At 42.7% G+C, this 13895-nt stretch overlaps 2 protein-coding genes across 2 annotated transcripts in view; both read left to right on the top strand.

Annotated features, from left to right (window-relative positions):
- The window catches only part of mgat4a (alpha-1,3-mannosyl-glycoprotein 4-beta-N-acetylglucosaminyltransferase A), a 123570-nt gene extending 119698 nt beyond the window's left edge, over positions 1 to 3872 (top strand). The window contains exons 14-16 of the mRNA XM_084315020.1: positions 112 to 172; positions 1532 to 1644; positions 1813 to 3872. Of these exons, the coding sequence (XP_084171146.1) occupies positions 112 to 172; positions 1532 to 1644; positions 1813 to 1839 (201 nt within the window). The 3' untranslated portion in view covers positions 1840 to 3872. The remainder of the gene's footprint in view (positions 1 to 111; positions 173 to 1531; positions 1645 to 1812) is intronic.
- Positions 3873 to 4933: 1061 nt separating this feature from the next.
- On the top strand, positions 4934 to 13838 carry coa5 (cytochrome C oxidase assembly factor 5). The gene is made up of 3 exons (XM_084314582.1): positions 4934 to 5150; positions 10928 to 11011; positions 12435 to 13838. The coding sequence occupies exons 1-3, from the start codon at positions 5049 to 5051 to the stop codon at positions 12474 to 12476; spliced, it is 228 nt and encodes a 75-aa protein (XP_084170708.1). The 5' UTR covers positions 4934 to 5048; the 3' UTR covers positions 12477 to 13838.
- Positions 13839 to 13895: the final 57 nt, after the last annotated feature.

Below are 13895 nucleotides of genomic sequence, written 5' to 3'. Positions count from 1 at the left end.
TGTGTTTAGCATAGACTCCGCTGTTAGCAGCTGTCTGTGTGACTTGCATTATAATTCATCAGTGTGTTTTCCATTTCATATATGTACCTTCTCTGTGTTTGTGTCTGTTAGGGAACTGGACTTCAGACCAAAGAGAAGTACAAGCGAACTGAAGACCGGTTTTATAGAATCGGTGAGTGGACCAGCCAGTCTGATATTACAGCTGTACACGCACACACGCATACACACATACACGCATACACACATACACACACACAGAGCTCGTATACACACTCGGGACAGCATGGTCAAATTACACGCTCTCACTGGTCCTTCCTGAGAATGATATGCAATGTGTACAAACACCTTGTCAAAAATGTTCCCGATCACAACCATTCAGTCAGGCTGCCTCCTTTCACGTTTACAACCGTTGCTCCACCTTCCTTCTGAATCCACTACTCTCTCTAACATACATTTATAGTAAGTTTCTATCTTTCTTTTTGGATGTTACCGTCTTAGCTAGTTTCCCCACTTCTTATTCGTTTCCCACGTCGGTTCTTTAGCCACGGTGGTTCCAGTCTTTATATGTGCTAATCCTTCATCCGCACGGGCGCAAGGTAATAGTGGAAATGCACGTGATCTGTGCTCAAGGGCCAATCACATGGCTTGTGGTGCTGCTTTGCCCGATGTGCGGTTACATTTTGGGAGACGTGCATGTAGGCTTTAGCATGTAGGTTCCTCGGCCCGCAGCCCATACCGGAAACGCTTTGACGTCTGGAGTGTCAATTTGGCATCAGTGTGCTGCTGTACATACACAGTAGTGTTGTCATGCTACCAACATTTTGACTTTGATACCGATACCACCCTAAGTATCACAATACCGGTTCTAAAACTATACCATGGCAAAAAACTAAAATACCAGGAAAAGTAAAGGAATGTAATATTACAGAGAGATTGACTACACTGAGCAGCTCCAGGATTGGAACTGTGTGTACCAGCTTGGTTGACATTAGCAGCTAACGTTAGTTTAGGTCACCGAACTGTCAGCTTGTAGGATATAATCTTTACTCGCATGATGTGCTGCTAAATAATTTTTTCGATTAGCTATTTTAGCTGCAAATGAGAGTGTAACGCTCGTCTGGCTTTAGACAGAATCATATGGAAAACTGCTTTGGTGTGTGCTCAGCTGACACTGTTGACACGCCCACTACGCAAAGTGTTCCCTCTCTCACACACACACACACACAAAAATCATCTTGCACATCACTACATTAACAACGGCAGTTACGACGGGTGTTTTTTTTTTTTTTTCTTTTTTTTTAAAACAACATTGGCGTTCAGCGGAAGTGACTCACACACACACACACACACTCACACTGCTCCGGTCATGTATCCACTCAACTCATAGAAGATACGGCATCAGGCTATTATTCTAAAAGTATTGACGCTAATTAAATGGAGTATTGGACCGCTTTTTAATGGTTTGGTATCGCGATACTTTTCTAGTATGGGTGTATCGTGCAGCCCCAGTACACAGTGTGTTGTCTTGCAGGTCAGTTTGAGAAGGGCGTGGCGGAAGGGGTGGTGGACCCCGGCTTCAACCCTGTACTGGCACTACGCCTCTCTGTCCTCAAGGACTCTGCCGTGTGGGCCATCCTCAGTGAAGTAAGCCAATCACAACCCCTGCGCCTGTCCTCTCCTGTCCAATCGCATGCTCTTGTGTTCTCTTCCTGGCTCTGTACAGTAATGCGTGCGCTGCTCCTCTCTCTCTCTCTCTCTCTCTCTCTCTCTCTCTCTCTCTCTCTCTCTCTCTCTCTCTCTCTCTCCCTGCAGATCCATATAAAGAGGATAGCGGGCTAACTGACTGTGGGGGGGCCACATCAATCACGGCCCCTGGATCTCCTAGACTGCTAAAGCAGGCCCTCTGGCGCCTAGCAACCAGCAGTGACATCATCAGAGCCCACCAGAACAGCTCTTATGAGCGTGTCTGATGAATGCTTGCTATCTCTTTCTCTCTCTCTCTCTCTCTCTCTCTCTCTCTCTCTCTCTCTCTCTCTGTGCTGTCTATCCCATTCATACTTCATACTTACTTCTCTTCTGTCTATTAGCTCCTGTCTCTATTAGCTCTCTCTCTCTCTCTCGTGCTCTCAATTCATTAGTGTGAATACTACTGTACAAGGAGCAGCAGCAGAGTGTTGTGAAGATAACTGTTCTTCGCTCAGACTCTTGAAGGGACTGTTTGTGCTACTCAGCAGCTTTGGACACAATCAAAAGACGTATGTGGATGGAGATGAATCATGTTAGCTGAGGAGAGCCACTGGGCTACCAGTGGTGTACATGCTGCCTGATCTCCTCTCTGTTGCTCTATGCCGCCACCTCTGGTGAAGCTGGGACATTGCACTGTATCTGGCGGCCACAGCGAAGCCCTGTGTTGATGAGGAAAGTTGTCGGGCCAGTTGCTTTTTCTACAGGGCCAATATTGATAAATAAACACTGCTCCTCACTCGTAGGGCATTGTCAAAACTAGCCCATGAAGGATACCCATGTTGCCCGTAAACACAGTTCCAGGATTAACCTAGTGTTCCCAAATCCCAACCAGACAATAGGTGGTAATGTGAAATTGACCCAATCCATGAAGAATATTCTACTGTAGATGGAAGGAAACCATATCTATCTTACTTCCTGTCTGACAGGGTGTTAAGTGTATGACCTCAGAGTCCATGTATGGTAAACCAATCAGACATTGCCTTGGCGTTGTTCACCTGAAGGGATATATTGATATATTATTCTACTATGACGATCTATGAAGGTGACTTAATTTATTTGAAATAAATCTTTTAATTTGTACAAGAGGTAAAAAAAATAAGATATATTTTTTATTCTATGGAAAGATGTTTATGCTACAGTCTACAGTAGACTACAGTCTATGTTTTGTTTGTGCTTTTTTATTTTAATTTTAAAAAGGTTTTGTGTCCAAAACAAATTTTCTCAGCAGGTCGGTGGTGTTTTGTCTTCTGATTTTGAGGTAGCTCAGTTTTAACTGCTGTACTAGTTACGTAATGGCTTCCTGCCAAACATGGAAACCAAAGCGATCATTTAGAAAATGCTAGCGCTAAGCCGCTAAGAGTTTTTTTTTTTTTTTTTAAACAAACCCACAGATACCGCTCGTTGAAGGAATGCTGGATCTGTCTTTCTCAAAATTGTAGAAAATGTGCCTTACACACCCCAGGGTCTATTGCCTCAGCAGCATTAGTCCAGTCAGTTCCCTCCCTCGCTGGCCCTCACCCCCATCAACCGGGTGTAGCGCTAATCGGCGACCATACAGATTATAAACGTTTAGCGCGTTCCGTTTGGGGGATGTAGTAATTCAGCAAGGACATCACAATACACTTAAGAGGTGTTTCGATTTCTGTCAAGAAACGGGACCGTTTCTGTGTATCAAATAACCAACTGAAGTGCCGTGGTTTGCACTGACCTCTCCCTTGTTTTTATCATGTGTTCCATATTTTCCATCTCGGTCGAAGGTTGTTGTTTTTTTTGTTTTTTTAATCATGAGCTGAATTATTTGGTCCAGTCAGAGTTCCTGTTGTGATTTGAGAGGACATTTTGACTACTGTCTTTTTTTTCTCCTGCCCTTTTTTTTTTTTTTTTTTTACATGTGCCATTTCATTGCAGAGAGCTGGTGTTTGTAGGTTGACAGATTTCGACCATGCGGTCAAATAAATAGTACCCTCTCTGATTGTAAATATATAGAAAAGCAATTAGCATTGTCCATATATCACACACGCTCATTGATGCCTCACTTCATGGTTAAATCAAACTGTTTTACATAAAACATGTTTGTCATACAGTTTTTTATTAAAGGTCATTGTCACGTGAGTGGTTTGAACAGGGGCAGCGGGGGAAGTGTCTTCTTGCTAAGAGGAAGGAGTTGGTGTGAAACTGGCATGTTGTTTCATAAGCGAGTTGATTTTCTTCCAAGAGTTGTGCCTGTCCATAGATGTTTCAATATTAGCTCTAGTTTTTAAATGAAAAGCATCTATTGGTTCTAGCAGGCCCCTCCAGCCCCTGACCAAACCACCCCACGGACTCATCCTGCTGCATCTCAACAGGCTCCCTTCTCTCTCCTTGGCCAGTTTTTCGTTTCTGTACAGGAAGAGGAGAGGAATCCATTTTAGGATGTAGCAGGTTCTTTGGAATGAGAAACAAAACATTTTGGTACAACTTAATAGATTGGCTTCTAGTTATTTTCATACTCTCATACATGTCTCCAGATACTGTATGCAGCCAGAAACTGTGCATGGTTGTAACGGGCTCCTCGAGACCCTCTACTGTAGGCGTGGATTAAAGATACATGTGGCAAAAGAGACGAAAATAAGCCAAACTCTGCCCTTGCCTGTTAAACCCTTCACCCCCATCAATTCATGTGCCTTCATCAAGTACGTGTGTGTCTGCCTCTGATGATTTTGTCATGGATTTTCATGGACATCTTTGAAATAAATGGAACTTGTTGATACAAACCATGTCCATTCCTTGGTTTTTGTTCATGGTATCACTTGAGTCACTGCTGGGGTATTCCTCATTCACCACATTCATCAGCTTTACACGTATCAATTTAAAACTACAAGAGGGTAAGAAAGACATGTTTATTTGATGACTGGTACGCTTGTAGTGCCATCTAGTGGTAGTATTGATATATAAAATGTCAAAAAGCCGAGCTACTCGTTTCTTATCCTCTTGTGTTTATTTATTATATAATATGATAGTAAGTCATTCACAGATTACTATCAAGTGTATAGCTATCAAATTACACACAAATGTCCGCATGCGGAGAAGAACACATTCTCATTGATCACCAGACGTGGACAAAAACTACAAGTCCCGGCATGCATTGCACTCATTTGAAGTACTTCCGTAATCCCATCATGCATTTTATTTAAAAGAAATGGCTGCTTGCTTGTACAGTTACCCTAGCACTGTTGACTAGCTGCACACTTCTTGTATTTAGTTACTACAGTATACGTTCATGTCTCTAGAAGTAAACCTGCAACACGTGTAAACTCGTCACAATGCCGAAATACTACGAAGATAAAGAGGAAGATTCCAGCGCCTGTGCGGGTGTCCGAGAGGACTTCAAGGCATGTCTCCTCCAGAACGACTGCGTCCTAAAGGTATGATCCCACTTCAGCAGTGACAGACTGACAGGGGACACGGTCTTTGTTTGTACAATAGATTTAGTCTGTCGCGCTGTAAACGCCGTCTGTTGTCTTCTAGATTGTAATTATATCACATCATGTCACACAGCAATCTTGTAAATATAATCAATCAAACGAGGAACGTTAGCAACACCACCAAAGGTCAACACAGGATTGATTGATTGATTGAACACTTTATTAACAGATTGCAGAATGGGTACAGTACACAGTACAGCTCAATACACATAATTGTTAAGGGGATGCAGACCAGAGAAAGTCTTTCGTCTTGTTTACATCAGGGTCCCCCATTTTCAATTCATAGTGACATACACGACATACAGATAGACAGTACTGCTACATCTATATATTTATGAGTCTATGACATACCAGATTTGCAAATACAGTACTGTTTGTGATACAAAAAGAGTCCAGAAAAGAGAGTATATACATTTGACGTAGACAGACATGTCATTCCTAAATTCCCTCACGGGTAATCGAAGGACAGACAACGTAACGTTACATCCCTTTTCATGTTTTCTTGTGCTTTATTAAAAGGTTTGTTTACATTAGTAATGTTAAATGTCTAGATAGAATATACCTGGCTTCCTTGATTCTACTACACCTGTCCAGAACACTACAAATATCAGCATCTTTCATTCAATGATACATTTGACAACATTGTTATTTTTTTTTAAATTATAATACTTATATAATTATTTACAATGTATTAACATTCTAAATCCAAATGTATTAAATTGGAGGGATAATGGCACAAGTAGCAGGACTAGCCCTACACATAGTGTTAGCCTGCATCAGTCAAATACATATAATATACACATGTTTCAAGTTTCATTAATAGTTGTCATACAGAAGTACAGAATACTTTCATACAAAATGCTTCTTACTGTTACGCTCCAGAGACTGTGCTAGACAAGATAGTATCAAATAACATAGTATAGCATGTAATTTAGAAGTAGAAAATGAGGTCACAGTGTTCAGTATAGACGTATGTACAATGTTCGATGCAGAATAGACGTAACTGAGTTACCATATAATATACAATACTATGCAGTGTACTAATGTACAGTACTATATAGTGCAAAGCAGAAATGGGATGAGGTACAATTTAGGTACAATTTACAGTAAGGTGTACGAGTTGTAGTGCAATCCTTCATCAATAAATATAAAGTGTGGGGAGTGGGTGCTACAGTGTGTTTGTTTAAAGTGAGTGTGTGCTATAAAGTGTGTGGAGTGGGTGCTACAGTGTTTGTTTAAAGTGAGTGTGTGCGTGTGGATGTGTGTGCTATGTGCGTTTGATGGTTGTTGTGTAGTGTTCATTGTTCGTTTAGCAGCCTGATGGCCTAGGGATAGAAGCTTCTTCTGAGTCTTTCTGTGCTCGCCTTGAGACTCCGGTATCGCTTGCCTGACCGCAGCAGTTCAAAGAGGCAGTTGTTCGGGTGACTGGAGTCCTTAATGATTCTCTTAGCCTTGCCCCTGCAACGCTTGTTGTAAATGTTCTGGAGGGTGGGGAGCCCCCCTCCAATTGTGCGTTCGGCTGAACGTGTCACTCTTTGTAGTCTGCTTCGGTCTTGTGCAGTGCTATTCCCAAACCAGGAGGTGATGTTGCCAGTCAGGATGCTCTCTATTGTACATGAGTAGAAGTTCTTAAGGATCTTCTGACTGACTTGGAACTTCCTTAGGCGCCTGAGGAAGTAGAGGCGTTGTCGTGCCTTCTTCACAACACTGTCAATGTGTGTGGTCCATGTCAAGTCCTCGGATATGTGGGCTCCGAGGTACTTAAAGCTAGGGATGCCCCGATCGATCGGCCACCGATCGTTATCGGCCGATAATCAGTATAAATATGCGATCGGGGAATTCCGATAATTAGTCATATTCGCCGATCGCGGAAACTGATCAAGTGGATATCTCACTCGCTTGTCTCAGACGCACAGGACCTGCAAACTGCTCCTCCTCCCTAGCCCCGCCCGTACCCGTGTAGAGTTTGTAAACACAGAGGAGGCGGACCTCCTCTGCTGAGTCTAGATAGTGCATTCGACCTGAGCTAACGTTAGCTACCTAGCTATCGTTACTGTTTAAACAAAATTACCCAGTCAACTATTCACTTTTAGTAGGCATTGTCTAACGGTATTTAGCCGGCTAGCTACTGATAGCTCCGGATATCAACAAATGCCCCAGGAAGTCTAGTAGCCCATGTTGATATCTCCGTTAGCTTGCGTTAGCTTGCGTTAGCTTGCGTTAGCTGACGTTAGTTCACGGTTCAAAACGAAATGTCCGATTGAACTAAATAGTTGTCTTAACGTCATCTAGCCGGCTAGCAGTAGCTACAGATAGCTCCTGATATCAATGTCTTATAACATTGATTGAATGCGTATTCGAGCTGAGGGCTTGCTGAATGTGAAATGACCAAAGCATAACGTTACCAAGGCAATAGGGTCCCGCTGCAGCGCCGGAGAATCCTTTTTGGAGCTAGGGCTACTAGAGTACACACAGACAGTGGAGCTGTTTGCAGATAGCGAGCATTTTGACTTGTTGCGTGGTGGCGATGTCTCGCAGATAATACAAGTACAAGTCTAATTATATAATATATATATTTTATTAAAAAAAAAAAAAATTTATATAAAATAATTTTTAATTTCTTTTTAATCAAAAACGATCGGTATCGGATCGGTATCGGCCGATATGGCTCACGACGATCGGTGATCGGTATCGGTGGCAAAAAACGGGGTATCCCTACTTAAAGCTGTTGACTCTCAACCGGTGCCCCGTCGATGCTGAGTGGGCTGTAGTCCTTGACCCCCGACCTCCTGAAGTCCACAATCATCTCCTTTGTTTTGCTGACGTTCAGGGAGAGGCTGTTTTCCTGGCACCATCCCGCCAGGACCTTGACCTCTTCCAGGTAGGCCCTCTCGTCGTTGGCAGAGATCAGGCCCACCACCACTGTGTCGTCAGCAAATTTGATGATTGTATTGCTACTCCGCTGAGCCACACAGTCGTGTGTGTACAGGGAGTAGAGGAGGGGACTCAGAACACAGCCCTGGGGGGCCCCTATGTTGAGGGTGATGGATGAGGAGGTGCAGTTGCCTGCTCTCACCACCTGGGGTCTGCCCGTCAGGAAGTCCAAGACCCACTGGCAGAGGTCATAGTTCAAGTTATGCAAATTAAAACTGCAGCAACCAATGGGAAACATCTCTTTAAAAACATTCAAAGTAGCCTAGAGGGAACAATGGGCTATGTCAAGAAGGCCAAATGGTTGTAACACTGTAGAATAATATAATAACTACATCTTCATAGTTTTTACTGGAATCTGAGATGAAGGTTTCAGCACCATGGAGAGTGCTTTGTATGTATAAGCCTTTAGTGTTTGGAATTTATATTTCTTGCTGGACCTTGCTGCTTCTAGTAGAGCCTTCTGATCAGGAGCATGTTTATGAATGTCTTGGCATGGCAAAGAGAACTTTGCTTTGACTTGAATCTCTCTTTCCACAAGCTCCACCCTGCATGTTTCTTTTCCCATCCGTGCACTGGTCATGACTCATGAGGCAGAGTGGCTTCTCTTTTTTTTGTGATAACATTTTCCATTTTTCAATTTTACATGTAACACAATACAGTAACAACATCACAGGACAGTACTTAAACAATAATAATTACAATAACGACAAGACAATTAGAAATAATAATAAATACAGAATATAAAAACCACATTATCACAGACGCCACAAAAGACATTTCCTCACCACTCCCACCCCAGGACCCCTCAGGACCAACATCCCAGAGTGGCTTCTCGGAGCGTGTGTGCCAGCAACACAGCTCTTGCCAGCAGTGTGTATCTGTACGCTGGTGGTGTGTAGACTAGATTATACAACGGCATGCAAATTTCTCGATTCTGATTGGCTGAAACAGTCCATTTACACGTATGTATAGGTCACAATCCACGCTCCTGGTCCCAGGACCCGCCCACAACCGAATCACATCACTCCGCCGTGCGGATTCTTCGGAGAAAACAAGATGGCGGACAATAATCTTTAACAAATGGATATGTTGATAGCGTCATAACGACTAAATATAAAGCGATTCTGTCACGGCGAATGTCTTAGTTCTTTAAACAATGTTGGATGATGTAATTGATGAGTCATGAGTCATTGTAGAACAAAAGAGAAATCGTGGATTGATTGATTATTTGCAATTTTATTTTAAATTTATTCTTCCTTCCCCCTGACTGCAGAGCTCACTCTCACACTGTCTGGCACACCCACACACACACACTCACATATACACACACACACACACACTCCTGTCTGCAACGGCGGAGGAGAGTCAGACTGAGAGAGAGCTGGGTGTTGTGATGTTTTAAGTGAGCATGGCCTATTGAATTGGTTGATTGCTAATTTTATTACTCTACGCCTGGTTTCCAACTGGTTAAGTTTAGGCCCTCTAAAGTAGGTTTAAAAAAATAAATAAAAAAATAGGGCGAAAACTTTTTTTTCCCTATAGGGCAAAGAACCTTTTAATTTGTTTGACCTACTTTCTATAGAAGCATCTAAGAATGAAGTTAAGGTCTGCATCCCCTTAACAATTGTGTGTATTGAGCCGTACTGTATTGTACCCATTCTGCATCTGGTAATAAACTGTTCAATCAATCATTCCAATAACACACAGTTGGATGTGTTAGTTTGTTGGATCCGTTGGATGCACTTCCAAGCTGCTTCCACATGGAGGCAACTTCTCTCAATCATTCCAATAACACACAGTTGGATGCACTTCCGAGCTGCTTCCACATGGAGGCAACTTCTCTCAATCATTCCAATAACACACAGTTGGATGTGTTAGTTGGTTGGATGCACTTCCGAGCTGCTTCCACATGGAGGCAACTTCTCTCAAGCATTCCAATAACACACAGTTGGATGTGTTAGTTGGTTGGATGCACTTCCGAGCTGCTTCCACATGGAGGCAACTTGTCTTTTTTGTTGTTGTGGGAACTACTTTTTCTGGCGGATGGTTTTTTCAATAAATCTTCGATTAATGTGTGTTTATTGTATAGCAATAAGGTTGGATGAATGTGGCAGTTGTATAAAAGCATTACACCACTTGCAGTCGTGATTTGTGAACAATAAACCATGCTTAGGGGGGTCTAACGACCACCCCTAGGCATGGTTTATTGTTCACAAACCACTCCTGCGCGTGATGTAATGCTTAACTACTTGCGATGCATTAGTGCAAGGATGGTGACTAATAAGAGGCCAAAAACAATAAGAATTCATATATAAAAAATGTGGGACTGCGTACCACACAAACCGGGATGTTTGATCACACTATGCTTTACCTACTCTTCATTTTCAGCTCAAACACTTAAATTGGGTATGAATATCAAAATCAAAATTAAATGGTAAAATTGTAATTGATAAATGTAGATGGAGCTTTAACCCTTTCACAGCCACACTACAGGTTAACCCTTTCACTACCACACTACAGACGGTTAACGGTCTGTAGTAGTGGGGTAGTGAAAGGGTTAACCTTCTGTAGTGTGGCTGTGAAAGTGTTAACCCTTTCACTGCCACACAACAAAGGGTTAAGTAACATAGTAGCTGAAATGACTGCCCATGTTACCTTTCCTCCTTACCATTTTGAGGCAGGTTCACCACTCCAAATGATCAACCACCACCATGCCAAAGATCAACATGTTATTCACACTGAGTTTACTCCATTGGGTGCCTAACTTTTAATTGTCATTACAGGAAGGGAAGTTGCCCAGTGAGTGTCTGAAGGAAGGTCACTGTAAAGGCCTGCAGACCTCATTCTTCGAGTGCAAGAGGTCGATGGTAGGTCAACTAACACTGCTTTTCACTACTAGGCCCACATGACCTCAGAGGTCAAAGGAAAAGAAGAGACTGCAACAACTTGAGGACAGTGCTGCTCTGCTTCGGTACAACACACAGGGTACATCCCAATGACACAGTTACAACACACAGGATACATCCCAACACACAGGGTACATCCCAACGACACAGGGTACATCCCAATGACACGGTTACAACACACAGGGTACAGCCCAACGACACAGGATACATCCCAATGACACGGTTACAACACACAGGGTACAGCCCAACGACACAGGATACATCCCAATGACACGGTTACAACACACAGGGTACATCCCAACGACACAGGATACATCCCAATGACACGGTTACAACACACAGGGTACATCCCAACGACACAGGATACATCCCAATGACACGGTTACAACACACAGGGTACATCCCAACGACACAGGATACATCCCAATGACACGGTTACAACACACAGGGTACATCCCAACGACACAGGATACATCCCAATGACACGGTTACAACACACAGGGTACATCCCAACGACACAGGGTACATCCCAACGACACGGTTACAACACACAGGGTACATCCCAATGACACGGTTACAACACACAGGATACATCCCAATGACACGGTTACAACACACAGGGTACATCCCAATGACACGGTTACAACACACAGGGTACATCCCAATGACACGGTTACAACACACAGGGTACATCCCAATGACACAGTTACAACACACAGGATACATCCCAATGACACACAGGATACATCCCAAATTGACTGGATCTGCTTTTATTTTTCAAAGATAATAAATCTGTAAACACACATCAAATGCCAAAACAAACACGTACCTTTGTGACCACGTGACTCAGAATTGTCTTTTATTGAAATCTGTACAGCAGTAGTTTGTTTATACTATAGAAGTATAATATTTAGACTAGGTACCCTAAATGAACGGAAGTGAATGAGGAGCCCGACACCTGGGAGGGAATGGTGGTGTTGACAGCGGACAACAGGGACTGCAGTGGTCGCTAACTTACTGTAGATGACTTTAGATAGAGTTAAGACTGCTGAACATTCTACTAAAGTGAAGAGATTAAGAGAGGACCCTTTGGATTGGAATCCACTGCACAGTGCACTCTATACTGTTTCAGCCCGGGCATTGGATTCTTTCAGCTCTCGAGTTGTCATGAGTACCAGTATACTGTAAAATGTCCACGTTACTTCAGTAGTAAGGTGCACCATCCGCGTTCACATTATGTGAATGTAATGACAGTGGCAGGATGTAATCCGTCTCCGTCTGTAATTCCAATCATTTAGCATTTTTAGAAAGATCAGTCGACTACTGTCGGCCTATTTGAAGAGCATAAACTAACCAGTATATGATGTGTTCCTCTTGTCTGCAGCTGGACACGAGATCAAGGTTCCGGGGAAGGAAAGGATACTGATGGACCTATACGCGGGACTCTGGAAGCCTGGACGCTGCCATGTAGCCGACTGAATATTGGATTGGCAAATTGTAAATAGGAGCTTCACTAATTTAATTCAAAGGATGCAGTTCACAGGCCACACTGTGTGCCACAGTACATCACAGTATGAAGGGACCTTTTATTTCACCCCATAATTACGTGTCAGATTTTGGTGGTAAATGATCTCCGAATACCAAGTCATGATCCCATTTGCCAGTGTACTTGCGTGAAGGGACTACGGGCTTCTCGGGAGTACTCGGGTTGGCACTTTGCCGGGTAATGAGCATTTTCTAGCTCATTTATGACACTTTATGATGATCATGCTCCTTAAAGGATTGCAAGAACTAGCATTCAGTCAAGAACACTCGTCATAAATATTAAACCATTTACAACGGCAAATGGTTATACAGTTGTGGTGGTATATGCTCTGCTCTTAAGATCCTCCCAGTACATAATGCAAGCATGCAACAGATTTGGCTGGAAAGACATAATAACCCCCATCCCCCCACGGGTTCATTCAGAATAGAAGAGACTAATGCTCTGGTGCAATACTGTCAATTCTGCAAGACATAAGCCAGAGAGCATGTAATTGAATGATACAGTATGCTCTCGGGTCTATATGCTAGGCTGGTTTAATTGAGTAGATTAATGCAGGTGGAGGCAGAACTTTGATTTGGTAGGCATCTCTGACCTAGCCGTTTGACACACATGACTGCGTGTGGCCTGAACCAACGCAATGCTTTCTTTTAAGCGACATCTGTGTGACTGACAATGTCATACTGTATTTCAGTAAAACAATGATTTTTTCCCTTCTTTTTTTATATACTTATGTACTTGGTTAAAAAATTTAATACATTTTACATGCAGCCTGGCCCTAATGTTCAAGTATTGTCAGTACGCTAATACAAACATCACAGATGCAACTTATTATTAGTTCACTCTAAGACTACGTTCACACTGCAAGCCTTGGTGCTCAATTCTGATGTATTGCTCAGATGTGAGCAATTTCTTTTGCATGGCTGTTCACATTCTTTTTTAATGTGGCCCAATATCCGATTCCAGTGTGAACTGGTCACACTCTGAACTGACCAGCATTAGCAAATTAACAATAAGAGATGGCCTTTAAAAATAATGTGACAAATGTCAATCTAGAGTTGCATGAAAGTCACACTGTTCAGACTGAGGTCACATTGCAAAAAATCTGACCTGTACCTGATTTAGAACCACATATGAAAGTGGCCCAAATCAGAATTGAAAAGATCAGATTCCATGTGATTTGTGCTGTTCACACCGTCAGGACAGAATCAGATCTTGAGTCACATTATCATGTGAGCAAAAAAAAGAAAATCCGATTTCTTTCGCCTGCAGTGTGAACGTAGCCTATGATTAAGAAGAAGT

The sequence above is a fragment of the Notolepis coatsorum genome, assembly GCF_963971535.1.
Source record: "Notolepis coatsorum genome assembly, chromosome: 5".
Lineage (NCBI taxonomy): Eukaryota > Metazoa > Chordata > Actinopteri > Aulopiformes > Paralepididae > Notolepis > Notolepis coatsorum.
The sequence above is the reverse complement of the archived record's forward strand: the minus strand, read 5'-3'. Positions and strand labels throughout refer to the sequence as shown.